The sequence below is a fragment of the Microsporum canis genome, genomic scaffold (genome assembly GCF_000151145.1).
Source record: "Microsporum canis CBS 113480 supercont1.9 genomic scaffold, whole genome shotgun sequence".
Lineage (NCBI taxonomy): Eukaryota > Fungi > Ascomycota > Eurotiomycetes > Onygenales > Arthrodermataceae > Microsporum > Microsporum canis.
Window position 1 is genome coordinate 60,576 of NW_003299161.1, and position 16,081 is coordinate 76,656.

The 16,081-nt window shown below is 47.3% G+C and overlaps 7 protein-coding genes across 7 annotated transcripts; 2 read left to right on the plus strand and 5 right to left on the minus strand.

Annotated features, from left to right (window-relative positions):
• Positions 1–10: 10 nt before the first annotated feature.
• MCYG_08471 (chitinase) lies at positions 11–3,855 on the minus strand (the record flags this gene model as incomplete). Its single annotated transcript, XM_002842594.1, has 7 exons — positions 11–854; positions 909–1,597; positions 1,669–2,078; positions 2,143–2,302; positions 2,359–2,379; positions 2,444–3,764; positions 3,800–3,855. 7 exons carry the CDS (start codon positions 3,853–3,855, stop codon positions 11–13), a joined length of 3,501 nt encoding a protein of 1,166 aa, XP_002842640.1.
• A 510-nt stretch (positions 3,856–4,365) lies between these two features.
• Positions 4,366–5,262, plus strand: MCYG_08472 (conserved hypothetical protein; the record flags this gene model as incomplete). Its single annotated transcript, XM_002842595.1, has 1 exon — positions 4,366–5,262. The coding sequence occupies one exon, from the start codon at positions 4,366–4,368 to the stop codon at positions 5,260–5,262; it is 897 nt and encodes a 298-aa protein (XP_002842641.1).
• A 13-nt stretch (positions 5,263–5,275) lies between these two features.
• MCYG_08473 (conserved hypothetical protein) lies at positions 5,276–5,854 on the minus strand (the record flags this gene model as incomplete). Its single annotated transcript, XM_002842596.1, has 1 exon — positions 5,276–5,854. One exon carries the CDS (start codon positions 5,852–5,854, stop codon positions 5,276–5,278), a length of 579 nt encoding a protein of 192 aa, XP_002842642.1.
• A 324-nt stretch (positions 5,855–6,178) lies between these two features.
• Positions 6,179–8,281, minus strand: MCYG_08474 (conserved hypothetical protein; the record flags this gene model as incomplete). Its single annotated transcript, XM_002842597.1, has 6 exons — positions 6,179–6,380; positions 6,448–6,749; positions 6,881–7,142; positions 7,200–7,776; positions 7,854–8,022; positions 8,063–8,281. The coding sequence occupies 6 exons, from the start codon at positions 8,279–8,281 to the stop codon at positions 6,179–6,181; spliced, it is 1,731 nt and encodes a 576-aa protein (XP_002842643.1).
• A 688-nt stretch (positions 8,282–8,969) lies between these two features.
• On the minus strand, positions 8,970–10,204 carry MCYG_08475 (SesB; the record flags this gene model as incomplete). Its single annotated transcript, XM_002842598.1, has 6 exons — positions 8,970–9,071; positions 9,157–9,333; positions 9,418–9,702; positions 9,767–9,811; positions 9,873–10,098; positions 10,155–10,204. The coding sequence occupies 6 exons, from the start codon at positions 10,202–10,204 to the stop codon at positions 8,970–8,972; spliced, it is 885 nt and encodes a 294-aa protein (XP_002842644.1).
• A 293-nt stretch (positions 10,205–10,497) lies between these two features.
• Positions 10,498–12,843, plus strand: MCYG_08476 (ankyrin repeat protein; the record flags this gene model as incomplete). The annotated part of the gene is made up of 3 exons (XM_002842599.1): positions 10,498–10,539; positions 10,586–10,682; positions 10,754–12,843. 3 exons carry the CDS (start codon positions 10,498–10,500, stop codon positions 12,841–12,843), a joined length of 2,229 nt encoding a protein of 742 aa, XP_002842645.1.
• Positions 12,844–14,154: 1,311 nt separating this feature from the next.
• MCYG_08477 (conserved hypothetical protein) lies at positions 14,155–15,005 on the minus strand (the record flags this gene model as incomplete). The annotated part of the gene is made up of 4 exons (XM_002842600.1): positions 14,155–14,189; positions 14,420–14,598; positions 14,656–14,871; positions 14,923–15,005. The coding sequence occupies 4 exons, from the start codon at positions 15,003–15,005 to the stop codon at positions 14,155–14,157; spliced, it is 513 nt and encodes a 170-aa protein (XP_002842646.1).
• Between the last annotated feature and the right edge of the window lie 1,076 nt (positions 15,006–16,081).

Sequence of the window (16,081 nt, forward strand, 5' to 3'; positions counted from 1 at the left end):
GCTGGCAGTTTTAGAAATCTTGTCCATGCTCGCCCCCGGCGGTCTCTAATGTTAACGTGGGCAAGGATGCAGCGTCGAGCACGTCGGGCCACTGCACGAGCTCACTGTAATCAGTATTATCCCTAACGACCTTGATGCGATGGAGGAGATCCTCGGCCTTGGAGTACGAATCGCCGATAAGGTCCTTCGGGTTGTATACTTTAACGTTGCCTCGGACGGGATAGTACCATAACCAAAAATTATTCCGGTCTTGACATTCCAGAACATCCTTGCCTGCGTAATTGCACTCTTCGCTAAGCACGGATAGCTTCCTGCCAATGCTGATCCACGATTCCTCGATGCCATACTCCTCACCAATATCCTTATAGAAGGCTTTGGAGTCCCCAAACAAGAATGTGGCATTAAGTTTGTTATTGATAGCGTCCTGACATTTGACTCCGACATCGTACTCGCCATCCTTACAGTTAGCTGACATGTCGCAGCCTCTGGAACACTCGAAAGTGCAGCCATTGCAGCATGTAACGTCCATTTTCTGCGTGCACTTGAAGTACTTGTCTGCCTTCTCCTTCATGAATATGTCAATTTTGCCGGGAATTTGTTCATCGATGTAGCGTTCGTAGGTTTTGAACTTGCCGTCGTAGCCATTGTTGACCAAATCCTTGTACTTTTTCAGGGCTGCTTCCATAACAGCGATTTCAACATTAACAATATACTTCTCCATGCAATGAGCTGGAATTGAACCCTTGTCGTCCTCGAGCTGCTTGAATGAAGTGTACGTTTTGGAGCAGTCTGAGTAGAAATTGAGGTCGATATCGTATTCGTAATCATCAGGATAGTCATCACCACCGCTGCCGCTGTAGAAGGTTAGTATCATTGGCATATATGAGGGCCAGGGTGTAGGAACTTACTCCACAAACTCTTGCAGGTCAACAGCCCAGTCTGTGGTACCGGCGAAGTTGTACGAATCATAAAACTTGGAGCGAGCGGCCTTCATGTCATCATCCATATATGCGACCCACTCAGTGTCGTTGTAGACCAGGATGTTGGAGCCTTCCTCTTTCCACTGCTTAGTGACTTTACCGTTGGTGATGATCTCGTCAATCTCCGCATTGGAGATGTAGCCACCTGTCTCTGTGCAGCGTCCTTTTGCAGCATTTGATTCGCGTGAAGTACCAGTGAATTTGCACATTGGCCCAGTGCAACCAGCCTGTGCCATCTTGAACGATCGGCCATAGCTAGTAACACCAACGACCACTTTGTTAGACGGCACACCAGCCTTAGTGATCATTGACAAGGCATCTTTGGTCTCCGTTTCGTTGACATGAGATCGCAAACAGTTACCCTCAGGGCAGCCGGGCGAAGTCCACGGGTTGGCATAGTCCCACTGACCATGTAGATCATAAGTCATGTAGATGATATAGTCAAGCTTTGCACCCATTTGCTCCATAGGGAACGACTTAAGATAATGGTAGGAAGCTGGAGCTGCAAAGGAGACCGTTTTGGAGTTGCCTACCTGCGATTTAACGCCAGAGAGGAACTCGTAGTAATCCATACCCGCCTTGGGGTCACCAGGGGGGATGCCGGGAATGTCTGGAGCCTAGATTAATGATATCAATGTTAGCTTACTACCATCCTAGACAAATCTATAGCTTCAAAATAAATACTTACTCCTGGATACTCCCAGTCAAGATCAACTCCATCGAGTTTATGCACATCTAGGAAGGCAATGATGTTCTTCTGGAAAATATCACGGTTACCAGGCTTCACTGCTTCGCGAAGAATGTGAAAACTACCAGGCAGAGTACTAAAGTCCCAGCCGCCAAAAGAAATAATCTTCTTAATCCCAGACATCCCTTTAAAGATGTCAAACTGCTCTTTAACCTTGCTTATATCCATGTTAAAGTCAGGTGTGACATCAATGAAAGCAAAGTGGATATGCGTATACTTGTCCGTGTCAATCTGGCCGACATCCATGGTAAGACACTTGCGATGATGATTCCAGGCTTCAAAATATGCGACGTGAATCTTCTTGGACGGTGCAGGGCCTTTGATAATATCTCTGCCACAGTTACTGACGCCTAATTTTGGAGTCAGTGATAACCCTAACCGTTGCATTTGGGAGGCACTTGCATCCATTTTTACCGGGCGCAGATGTGCCAGGTGCGCCAGTCTCTGACTGGGATATGGTGCAAAATTCATTAGTCGTGCCACATTGACCCCATATATTGCAGCAAACCTTCAAGGGGCAAGGGTTGAGGCTGGCCAAATCGGTGCCTTTGGAAGGCGGTTTGGTGCCTGGGACCTTTGAATCATGTTAGCTTCGACAGTAAATGTTCTTAATAGCCCAGAAAACCTTACGGTTGGCCCACAAATGGCATTCTAGTGATCAAAATTAGTATAGTCTCCTCTTCAAAGGTATCCGGGTTGGAAGGGAAAAACTTACCGCAACAGTTGCAGGCATAGGGGGTGTTCCTGAGCTCACACATAACTTGAATCCAACCCAGAGGAACTTGCAACCAGTCCAGCCCCAAGTCTTCTTATTGAAGGTTTCAATATCTATATTAGTTATACCAAAAGATGCGGCAATTGCGGAACAGCTATCAGCCGTTACAGTCGTGTATGTCGCGCAGGAGCCGTCGGGATTCTGCTTGGGCCGTAAGTCAGGCAGCTTGCCACGGGAGCAGCAAACATGCTCTCCGACTTTTAGATTGGCGCATTGGTTGGCGTCGGTATTAACCTTGGTAAAATCTTGGGGGCTTAGCCCGCACTTAGACGCTAGGGAGCCGCAGCCGTCGCCACTTACGACCTTTATTGTCTTGCAAGTACCGTCCGAGTTTCCAGGATGGATAGTTTCAGGTAAGGTGCCAGAAGAGCAGCAGACCTTCTCGCCAACAACAAGAGTCTCGCAAAATTTTGAACGAGGGTTGTACTTTTTCAGGTCGTCCTGGCTGATCTTGCAACGGTCAGCCACAGCCCAGCAGCCATCGCGAGCTTGGACCGTGGTTGTCTTGCATTCTGCTCTAGCAAGAAGATGGGACCTTGACCCTATGTGGGTGGCCGTGGTGGAAAATGTTATCGTTTCGTTGCCGTTTGATTTTGACTTGGCACGGGAGGGGATCCGCAGAGTTACTGTCATCAACTCCACATCACCGTCCGCTTCAGAGGCGCAGCGTCCATCAGCCCAATTCTTGACAGCTTCCTGGACCATGGGCAAATTTTTTGCACTGCTCGCAATAATACCGATGCCATAATCTGCGCCGCGGCCATCTGCTTGGCACAGCTGGAGGGCAGTGGTTTTTGAAATCGAGTTTTTCTCTGCATATTTGAGCAAGCTGTTGAGGACATCTGTGGTAACACCATGCTGGTGGACTTCGGCACCACCAAACACTCCAACGACGGCAGATTTAGAGTACCCAAAAGCCAAGGCGTTATCCATACAGGAAGGCGCTTTTGATTCGAAATAGCTGGCAATCTGGTAGCCAGCAGATAATAAATCTTGAATAGCGAAGCCATCATCGTCATTGCTGGGGGTAGGATGAAATAACTTGATAGAAACTTCAACAAAGGCATGATTGGGTGTTGGGCAAATAGCAGCCGTGTGATTACTAGGCTCGTAGGCGGGCTTCATGCCCGAGTTGTAATCGGCCGTGCATGCCCTGATGACCGACGTTTTGTTTTGGACGATGAAATCGAGCACCATGGTCTCGTTGCACGCCACGAGTTTTGGGGCCTCAGGGAACAAGAACCACCCGGGCCCGATGCTGCTGTTTCCAGAATCTTAACATGCCAAAGGGCATACCGTGAGCGCACTGGGAGGTGCTCGTTTGTTAGCCGCAAGCCATTCGTCAAGCCCATTGTTGCCTCGAGTGTCTATTGCAGTTGATATGTAGCCCGGTTGGGCTATCACTAGGAGAGGGGAGGATATAAACAAGTACCACAGTGGCTTCATGGTGATCAATAAGTGAGTGAGAAGGTTCTCATCTCTTCCAACAGAGGCAGAAGCGGACGATTAAATCCATTACCTGACCGGATTTTATAACTTGAGCACCAAGATCCACTCCGTAACCCCTGCGAAGTGGTTGGTTTTGTCCCCCAAAAAGATGTAAGTCAAAATCTGCAACCTCCCGGCACGGAGTCGCCGTCTCGTGTAGACGGGAGGTTGATAATATTGAGGTTTGTTTCTCCACGAGCTAGCGGGTAATCCAAGCCAGGCCTGCTGCATTCCAAAAATTAAATAAATAACGAAATAAAGGAGGTTTATCTCCTGTTAATCCCTCTTGTCTTTGCCCTGAATACGCATGTTTTCAGTTTTCCCTCTTTTCCGCTGTCCCTCTCTTTGTTGCCTGTGCCTCTGTTGCTCGAACTATGCGGCCTCCATTACTCCTCACTCTTACATACCTCGCCGCAAGTGTTATTGCCGGAGGGTATCAAGGATGCCTTGAGCGAGTGTTGCTCTTCTATGCCTACCAAATCGACGAACTCAACAATCCCAAGGACCGCACTTTGGGCTTCGCCTGCAAGAAATGGGATGACTCAGCTAAAAAATGCACGAACAATGACTGGAAAGAGTGCAAGGGCAAAGGCGGCGGTAGATGTAATTTCAACGAACTCATGGCGAGCCTGGGCAGAGCGCGTCCCAACGACAAGCTGGTCGGTCCTCCTGGATCAAATCAGGCCACGACAAGCCCTGATATTGATGAGACGGCAAAGGTCCTCAACCAGCACTATATCACAAACGTTGGGAAAGTCCCCAACTACCCAGCATATAAGGTTCTGAAGGACTCAGACGGGAACTATAACAGGTTGCTCGAGCACCTCGGCAATGTGGTCAACAATGCAGCAGGGCACAAAACCGCTGCTAACACGTTCCTATGGGAGAAATTCGACTCTAGCCTGGAGAAAGTCATAGTTGCACGGGTGGGTGATCATGGGAAACACCTCATCACAGCCGCGAAAGCAGCGCTGGGGCCGAAAATGGACGTTGTGCTGGAGAATTTGGGTAGCAACCCCGCGAAGCCTTCGGAAATATGGGAAACTGTTGACTGGGCGGCGACTGAAGAAAAGGCCGAGAAGGATGGCGTCGCAGACTATAAAAAGCACATCGATGACTTTAAGAACGGCTTTTATGATCCGAAAAAGAAAGTGGTAAACTCGCTGAGGAGCACAAAGTGGTTATGGACTCGTTCAAAAGGATTTCAGACACCAGACGGTCGTGCCGCTAGACGTGATGATGATGGTTTTGCCTGTTTGATAGTACTATAGTTTGCATAGGTATTCATTCAGAAGTCGACTCCTCGTCGGGCCATTTCCACATGCTATCTAGCTCCTCGCCCGTGAACCCCTGGCCGGTCTCTTTATCGATGAGCTTCAGATTCGTTTTCGGACATGGCCAGTATATGTTTTCCCAGTCAACTTTCCAGTCCTGTAAGCCTCCCCGGCAGATAACATGGATTTCCTCCACATTACAAAAATCGTAGAGATCCCTGGACTTGCTATAGAAAAAGTAGTCACTATACTCCTCCTCAATGGTAAGCCGGCGAATTAGTTGTTGCTCAGGCTTAAAAAGGTCAATGACGGTATCCCCAATTGAGATCATATCTATCTCAAAGTTCACCCAAACGTATCGGGGTTCACTTCCCAAGGTAAAAGCCTTTTGGTATAGCGCCTTTTGGGTCCGGACTTCATGGCAGGCCTGGAGAATAGGGGGCACCGGGGTTGGCGAGACAACATGCAGGAGATGAGTATTGACGTTTTTATAATGAACGACTTCGACGGTGCGAGGCTCAACAGTCAGCTCCCAAATCCGGGCGCGAAGCTCAAATGGGAGATAGGGGAAGAGATGGAAGACAGCCATGCTGCGCCGTCTCAAGTGGCGATGGAGTGTTTGGTGTTGGAAGGATATGAAGTGCTACAGGCAGAGAGAGGTTGTTTTGATGTCGAAAAACTGGCGCGGAGATAAAAGTTTAATTAAATATATAGTTAATTAGTCCTTATAAAGACCACTCAGAGCTGAACAGTTTGATAATTCACCCTAGATTTGGAGTCGGTTATTTGGATTTTAATAATTATTTTCATTATTTCAGCTTTTTTAAATCGTTAGTTATTATTATGGATTTTAATTTTAATTTTTTATTTAGATAATATGAGTGGTGATGACTTCGATGGCGCGGGAAGGACGTCAACGAATTCGTTTCCATTCAACGTAGCACTCCTTTCCTGACATCCCTCCGCTAATGGACCGGTCAAACTCTTCTTGCGCTCCCTGCTGGCCAGGCCGGAGCTTCAACATGAATGGCCACTTGTCGATGATAGAGTGGTTATCTTTCATCGCCGCGCCCAGGAAATCAGCTGTTTCACAGAACTCGAAAGCCTTCGAATGTCTACTCCCAGGGTTAGTATAAATCCCTGATTACACAAAGTTTGTTACTTCATTATTCTTCTACCTACCGGTCGAAGATATGATCAAAGGAAGTGAGACGATCCCGGCCGGCAATATGTTTCATAAGCTGCGGATCATACGTGGAGGATATTCTTTTTGTCGGGGGGAGGTATTTGAAGAGGGCATTTATTGATGAGCTATCTGTAGTCATGTGTAGTCTGTCTTGGTCGGTTAAGGTCTCGTCAACTGCGTTCAGGAAGAGCGTAATTAGGGATGCATGTGGGTTCTCGAGAGATGTTTGGAGCAACGGCACCATCAGCTCTAGTGTGCGATGTATTCCGAGCCATCCACGATCCGAGATGTTGGACACCTATATAGAGTGATTAGTGTTATACTGCCGACTGGTAACCCGCTCAATGTGTGAATCGGTGCTAGACAGACGAGCAGACGGTATGCGCGTTGAAAGGGCCTCGATAATATAGGACTTGGAGAATTTCTCACCTCAATTCTACTAAAAGCATTTTCCTCAAGCAAGCCAGGAAGCGAAGAAGCGTCAACCTGGAAGAGTTTAAAAGAGAGACACAGCCTCGAGAGCTGGTCAAGAAACGATCGAAGCGTTCCGCGAATGTGGTAAAAGAGTTTGCCGTAGATATCAGCCGTTGCGGCGCCACTTGAGGTACTGGCAACCTCCTCTGAAGACCACCCCTGATGAGGATCAGCACTATCCGTCATTGGCCATGTACTTTCATCCTGGAAGAAAGTCCTATTTATTTGTTAGCGCCACGCTTTTGACCTGGATAACTAAATTCTAGCGGCTCACGGGTTTGGTACTCGAAACTCCTGGCGCGTCGACCCAAATGGAAGCAGGAGGCCGTCTTCCCGGAACTTATTAAAAGCAATTCGATGGACTGGAGACAGGCAATACATGTATCGGTCACGGTAGTCTTTCCTCGACTCAGCTAGAGTGATGGCTGCGCGGATCTCGCGTGCTCGTTCAGCCGTCAAGGCAATAGGCGCAGCGATAAAAGCCAGGAGACGGTCCCATGAGGACTTCTCGAGGACAATTCTGAGAGAGCACTTCCCAAACGTCCACGTCTTTCCTAGGAGACTTTTGGGGGCCTTGTCTTTGATCTTCCCACAGATGCTTTCGATGAGGGGACTAATTCGCTGGTGAAGGAGGTCAACGTCTGCCTCCCGTACGAGGGCTGAGTACCAGAGATGGATGATATGGTCGACCGCCTCGTCAACGTCCTCTACCACCAGGGCAATAAGAAGCAAGGTAACATTGCGAGCCACGATATCAAAATCCCGGTCGTTTATTGTAATTTCGAGGGACCGGCCGTAGCTGCTCGGAAGCTGGGCAATCGTCTTAATAACATTTCGAAGGTCTCCTGAAGCTATATAGGTGTTCAGTAATACGGGAAACAGTGGGAATACATCTGCACACACATTACCACTCGAGTCAAGCACATACCAGCAAACAAGATGCGTAGGTCTTCGCGATATTCATCTCCCTCGTTCGATCCAAGTCGAAGGACGTCGAAGGCAGGGACGTTACCCCAAAGGAACTTTGGCGCTCCAAAGTGTTTTCCTATCCCTCCTCCGATAAACGAGGGCATTCGGTTCTCAAAAACCCAGGCAGGCTGCCACGTTGTTTTACCCAAGGGGGACCTACATTCGGACTTGTGTCGAGGCCAGTGGGACTTCTGGCATGTCGGGCCGCAGTACTACACCACATATTGAAAATATCTTCAGGGCATATCCTACACATAAACAACGTGCAGGATCGCGGATATAGCCTACAGTGACAAGCAGACAGCTCTTGCAAGTGTACTTGGCCCCTTTCTTGCAATCAGTGTAGTCAGAGGACCAGTTGGCGCAGATAACCTCTGGGGCAGCCATATTTCTTCTATCTGCGTCAAATTTGAGTGAGAAGTGGTAGTATAACTTGCGCCCAGCTGGCTGGGGAGGTAATGATAATGTATGTATATACAATGTAAGTGCTAAGCTGTAGTTACTCTTTATCCTTGTTCACTACAGTATGCAAAAGGCCTCTCTAAACAAGGCTGGCTCTTTGGATGCACCAATCCGCGTCTACCACGGATACCACACAGGGGCCATACATACATCGGATTACTGCTTTTCTTTCCGCCTGGTTCCTCAAATGCCCATTTGCCGCTGATCAAAAGTACTAAATTTCAGCATCAGGGGGCGAATCTGCCGCTAGAAGTGTCGCCAGGACATGGCGGTCCTGGCTATCTCTAGGGTGGACTCTCAGAATCTATTGCTGGCTTATACTTAGAGAGGCTTTTGCAGGTCCGTATTGCGGGTTCATGAGAATATGGTACGTGGATGAGTAGAGTGATGGATTGATATATGTTGTCATTAACTACTGTAGAGGTTCAAACTGGAAGGGGAAAATGAATCCAGGAAACACTTCCATCAGCACCGTTGACCATTTGCAGACCACTCCCACCCTTTGCAGCGTAGAGGGGGATAACTAGCTGTAAGCATCGAGATTGGATGCCTTTATATATAGTTATGCCGGCACACTCAGGAGGCCGAGGAAGCTGTGGCTGCCCTGCCGTAATCAACTGCTCAGAGTATAGTTGAATGTTACATGGTTATCTCCGTGGAGATTTCCTGTCATCTGGCCCATGTTTTTGCCCACATTCATCGTGACCGTGTCGCCCTACCATGTAATAAGTAAGTGCCGTCAACTACAGCTGGCCCTGGGTATGGTTGTATCGGCTATAAAATGATGGCCAGACACTCACCAGACGTTGTTCCGGAGGCTGGGGGCTCTGTAGCATTACAGCCCATCTTTTGAGAACGCGTGAAATCCTCTGGTAGCCGTCCTCGTCCTTGCTTGCGAATTTGCACATGTCTCGATGGTCTGCCGGAATTGACTGTGTCTCGTAGCCGGTAATGGAGGCAGACGCTTTCGAGACGATCTATTTTGAGTTAGCGGCCACTTTATTGATCATCTTCAATATAGAATGTCACACACCTCGCCCATTGCGGTTTTAGAAACAGACAACCTCGATTGAAGCCGTCTTCAGGTCCTTCGACTCTCGACGGCTGCGCAAGAAGTTCATAAATGTGGAGTCAAGTTCGCTCAGCCGAGAGGAACCTTCGCTGAGGATATCGTGCACTTCTTTGTTGACGTCCCTTCCGATCAGACTGGCAAACGCCTGCCCCCTCTTAACCCACTTAGCCTTGTCCGACCCTTCGTGCGGCGTCCCAAGGAAAATAATCCCACGGGTGCAATCTGCGATATTCTTCAGGTGCTGGTCGGCACTTCGGTCGGAGAAGACAAGCGCCTATCGAGCGTCAGAGGCCAGAAGAATATGATCGCTTTGAGGTACTATATACACTTTTGCATACGAGGCCACCGAGACTATGAACAACGAAGATGATGGGTCGATCGACCTGAATCCCTTGATCAGCTCCAATCATTGCGGATTCAGAGGAGAGGGACGTGAGGTCGCACACTCTGCTCCCTCAGGCCGCTAAGGTCTGAACATAGGTTCTTAGCATGGTCGTTGAGCTCAGTGTTTGTGGTTTTCTGCCAGAAATGGGCGATGTCTGCACTATATCCCCAGGAGAGGACTCGCGCTTGACGCACATCATCTGGTAGTAGATCCCGGGGCCAGAATATGCCGTATTTGGTCCAGGTGTCGACCCTGTCGCCGTGAAGGCCGTGGACAAACACGATACTACCAAGATAAATGAGCCCCAGACAGGCGAAGGCCTCCAAACCAGCTTGACTCACTCTAAGTTTGCATCTTTCGGGTTGCAAAGCGGATCAAAAAATCCTGCCATGTTGCTGGTCGTTTTCTACTAAATCTGATAGACGAAAGGTGGAAGCGGACCAAAGGCTACTATTTATATACGGCGGGATTGGTGGGGCTCTCCCGCCCCGCAGAACCCCACCCGCCGGGCGCCACAATAATAGTTTGATATAATGTCAACTATAGCCAGTCTCTCTGCCACCATTGGGTGCGGGCTCGCCTTGGCCGCATGGCAGATTCTGACATATAACCGTTGGTTACAAGGCTGAATACTATGTCGCGAAACGTCAGAGTAGCCGGTTAGCACCTCTATGCCTTGACACTATGGTTTCCACAGAGAGCAATAACGCCATCACGGGGAACAGGGTAGGTTAAAAGTTGCCCAGAGAGCTGGGACTTAATTGCGTGTTAGGGATTTCCGTCGCCTACAATGAATTGCAGCGTCCCTACCAACAACGGCCAGATTATTGGAAGCATACAGGGTAACCAAACCAACAATTTCTATTACGGTATGATATATATATGCATCTCCGCTCGGTATACTGCACAGGGCCTAATGATTGCTCCCCTATATATATAGAGACCTCATCCCAACAGAGAGAGATATACCACCAGCTCTTCCGGCTCGCAAATAACTCTACGGATGGCTCATATGAGTGGTACAAAGATCGCATTGAAGAGAGAGTAGAAGGCACCTGCAACTGGCTCTTGGATCAAGCAGCCTTCAAAGACTGGACACGTCGGGATTCAGGACTCTTAATGATCACCGCTGATCCAGGGTGTGGAAAGTCTGTTCTGGCTAAATATCTGATAGACGATAAATTGCCTGAGTTATCATCGGCGACTATTTGCTATTTCTTCTTCAAAGACCAGGACCAGAATACCCTGAATCAGGCAACCTGCGCACTACTACACCAACTCTTCTCCCATAAGCCACTCTTGATTCGACACGCTATGCCTGAATATTCAAAGAACGGACCTGATCTAGTGAATATTACTTCCTCACTCTGGAACGTCTTGGTAGCAGCTGGAAGGGATCCTGAGGCAGGCCCTGTTATTTTCATTTTGGATGCGCTGGACGAATGCAGGGGCTCAGACCTTCGTAATTTGCTCCAGAGGTTGAAAAATCAGTTTACCCAGAACGGCGGGTTTGGGATGGTAAGATTTATTGCGACCAGTCGGCCATATAGCCATATAATGTCCGAGTATCGCGGGGTTGCCGATGCATTTCCTTGCATCCACATACCGGGCGAAGAGGAATCCGATGCCATCAGCGAAGAGATTAACCATGTAATCAGACACCGGGTCAACCAGTTAGGAAAGAAAAGGGAGCTACGATCTGAGATTAAATGTCACCTTGAAAATAGATTACTCACCAACCCCCATCGCACTTACCTTTGGGTGTACCTCGTCTTTGACTACTTGGAGACGCAGGACTTCAAGAGGACCAAGAAAGGAATCGAGTTTCCAATTGACACGCTTCCAAATAGCGTCAACCAAGTATATGAAAATATTCTCAGCAAATCAAAATATAGAGATATAGTTCGAAAGGCTTTATGCATAATCTTAGGGGCATGTCGGCCACTCACAGTGGGGGAGATGAATATGGCTATGAATGTCAACAGCACATCCGACTCCCTGGAGAACCTTGACCTCGAGGATGATGAAGATTTCGAAAAATCTTTAAGAAACTGGTGCGGTTTATTCATATCCATCTACGACCATCAAGTTTACTTTCTTCACCAAACTGCGAGGGAGTTTCTCCTAAAAAAGAATATTTCCCTTGGGCATGACTCGGTAACCAAGTGGGCTGGCTCAATGAGTGACCAGGAAGCACATTCCGTTCTCGCATTGATCTGCATTGTTTATCTCAATGCTGCTGGAGTCATTAATAACAGCAAGCTCCTACATTATTCGGCAGCTAACTGGGTTTTCCACTTCAATCACGCAGATGTAGGAACGCAGGAAAAATTAGATTACATGGCGTTAGAAATATGCGATCCTGCAACGAAAAAATACCTATACTGGATTGATATTTATCGGCAGGCTACACACTGCACATACTACCCCAGATTTATCCATTGTATATGCCTTGTGTCATGTATTGGACTCACGAGAATAGTCAAACAGTTCCTCGACTCGGGCAAGGTCAACGTCAATTCAAAAGAAGGAGATGGTTCAACATCACTCTCGCTTGCTGCAGCATATGGACATGATATGATTGTTAAACTGCTGCTTGACTCGGACGGAGTCGACGTCAATTCAAAAACTAAAATTGGCTGGACACCACTCTTCTATGCTACTAAAGATAATCACGATAAAATTGTTAAGCTACTACTTAACTCAGACAAAATCGACGTTAATTCAAAAGATAATTATGGCTGGACACCACTCTTCTACGATAATCACTATGAGTGTGATGAAATTGTTAAGCTGCTGCTTGGCTTAAACAGGGTCAACGTTAATTCAAAAGATAATCATGGCTGGACACCACTCTTCTATGCTGCCAAAGATAATCATGATAAAATTGTTAAGCTGCTGCTTAGCTCGGATAAAATCGACGTCAATATAAGAGATAATAATGGCTGGACACCGCTCTGCTACGCTATCCACCATGGGCGTGATGAAATTGTTAAGCTGCTGCTCGGCTTCCACCTAGTCCGACGATAAAAAGAATAATCAAGAATTCCATTCGACTGAACCTCGTTCTATTCGGTTTCTGGTATTATCTAAAGATCTCATACCATCTCTACATTTAGTTACGTCAATACTAAATTCAGTATGGGCGGAAAGAGTCGCTCTTCATACCCAAGGTGCTATAGAGATATTTGCTCTGAGCTGCGGCGCAGGTGGTCTATAACACTAAGCAAGCATCAGACTACTCAAAACCAGAAGAGAGGGTTTCCCCATCCATCTCTAGAGCTTTGAGCTTTTTGTTATATATGCACTTTATTGAATCCATTACAATCATTCCGGGCCGCGTAGGCATATGAATTGCGTGGAACGGTTCCAGGTTCGCATGGTGCCAGATCTGCTGAACTGTGTGAATAAGGTATGATAACATAGTTCTTAGAAAGCTCCTCAAAGGCTTCACTTGTTATTGGTCCTCTCCCCAACCTCCCCAACAATTAGTGAGGGCGTATCACCGAATACTAGGAGGCTTATATGCCTCAGGAAATGTCGCGCAATGCGTCATCGCAAACATGTTGAATGGCTACTGCGGCCGCAGGGAAGGGAGCATTGCGAGTCTCTCGATCCCCTACAATATGATTGTCTAGCTACACCCAGGATTCGATCAGCTCTGCTGTAAGTTTGTCCGGTTCGAGGGCATTCCTTTGCTAAGCCATAACTAACCTAGCAGGATAAATTCTCGAACTTGAAAGGGCTCACAGTCTACATCTCAGAGAGTGTCGAAGGGGTTGATGAACTTTGCTGGTTGCTTCAAATCTATGATTTACATTTCTTCCACATCGAGGATCGGTGTTCCGCAATAGACTAAATCCATCTGATAGATACTATGGAGCTCCTATCTTGCCTTTGACCGTAGAAAAATCTCAAGGCACTAGCACAGATCGTTCCTCGCTGTGGCCAGCCCTTTGGGCTCGTATCCACCAGGTTTATGAGAAACAAAAACCTTGTGGTCTATGCTAAAGGTTTAATACCTCGAGTACGGAGAAGATGGGTGGCTAAAACGACTCCCAATCTTCAAAGAGCTTGAAATCCTCCACCTACATCATCTCCTCCAGCTCCCCAAGGAGATCACCGGTAAAAATATTACGAGGTGAGGCAAAGGTGCTGCAGCCGGTATTCGAAATTTATCTGTAGCCATAGTATTTCCATTACTAATCTATTCTTATATCCAAAGAGATTTGCTGGCTGATGGGATATATATATAACGCAAGCTACGACGTTGATACCAGGATTGCGACCATAGAGAGTTGGAGTACAGCAGAAAGGAGCAGTTTGCTTTGAAGATACGCTCTATGCCTGATATTGCTCCACAAATTGTCTTTTAACTACAGCGGCGTTAGAGAGAGCCTTTCTAGAAAATATATGATTTCATTCATCGACAAAAAGCTATACTAATATCTTGCGTCATGCTAATCTGTCCAAGCCTTAGGTGTTGAACCCAGGTAGTAAGTCCTCTGTTTAGCGAGAATATACTAGTCTCACCGGTATTCCCTTAATTGTATCACTTATAAGGTTAACTTTCCCATCTTCATCCAGAAATCTGCGCATTGGTCACAGTTATTTAACTTCACATCTCGAGGATGGGAGCCTTCGGATAGGTGCTCGTATAGTTCTTTTGCGTATATTTCAATACAAGCTATGTTCCAGCTTTTGATGAAGTCCTTCGCTTGAGCATATGTTCCGAACTTTTCACAATAAGCTCCGGAAAATTTTTTGGTCTGTAGCTCTGCTTTACTAGTTCAGGCTATTAGCAGTTTGTTCAACGATCGTTCAATCATTAAAGATCCATACCGCCAGTCCAAGTAGATACCTGGGACTCTACCATGAGCAACAGCATAGAAGCCACCATGGCCTAGCAAGGGAGCGGTTTGTCCGGCCCCTTCCTTTATATCGATTTTGTATTCCGTAATTCCGGAGCCTTTCATATATTTGCGGGCCTCTTTGAGGTTAGAGAAGGCCAACAATTTGGGATTGCTATATCCCACTATACGTGGATACGTATCTCCCCTACGAGAATAGAATTAGTAGTTTGTTATAAGAATTTATAAGGGGACGTACCAAGACGAAAAGATCGTAGGTTCGTTAATACGTCCGCGGACGACAGCATAATATTTCATATTGCCGCGGTGCTTTGGTGCCATACTAGTAGAGGAAAGGGAAAGGCAAGATGTAACGATATCTGAGGTATAAATGGAAGTTGTGGTGTTCTTCGCAGCCCGAATACCTCGAGTCCCAACGGCTGCCTGGTGCTGCAACTTATAAATCAGAGGAATCACCGTAGCAAGCCATATGTTAAGAATAAAGAGAATAAGTCGCAAGCCGTGCCTAAGTTGGGATGGCCACGGCTTTATAAGGGATCATATCCTTGGTGTTATATAATATATGCAAATGAACGTGGGACGAGATAATTGGCCCAGTCGACAAACCCCGCCTCACGCGCACTCAGCTGGCCAGCGAGGCTGACGCCTCACTCAGGCCATAAATATAATAGGCAGCAAGGGCGAAGTCACTCTCAAGTCAGCGTCATCCCGTGTCTTTCGTCAAGCGGCGGCCTGACTGGGTTAATGCATAGTGGCCCAAAAGTATCAAATATAACCAGTCTCTCTGCCACCAATTAGTGCGGGCTCGCCTTTTTGGCCGAATGGCAGATTCCGACAGTTATGAGTCCGGATAAGGTCATCCTTTGCTCGTTCTGGACGTAACATCTCGGGTTTTTGTGCTTCCTGGAATACTTCTATCTAGTTATCGAGCCAAGTGAAGACGTCTCTGGCCCTTGACCTATTTTTCGATACTTTGTACTTTTGTTCCACCTCGTACATCCTATCCTTGTCTGTTGGGCAGAGGCGTTTCTTTAATCCTTTTATTATCGTATATGGCGAGTCCTCTGCTCGGAGCTGATTGAACACTAGATAGGTAACTGTTAACATTAGGTGGATTCGGAATGTTGATAGAGTATTTCTTTTAATTGTTGTTCCTTATAGTCCTCCTTTAGGAACCTTAGCATTTCGAGCTGGTCTTCGGTGAGGTCTTGAATACTGGTTGCCTGCGGATTTGCATCCTTGTACTCGACCTTCTTGGGTAGAGTGGTGTACTCCGGTTCTGCTTTAAGATCTGGGTTCACCAGGTCCCAGATGTTCAATCGACGGGCTAGGGCTTTGATACCCCCGTACTAAAGGTGCTAGTCCCGTTCGCTTTTGAGCACGGTGATCCTCGCCGT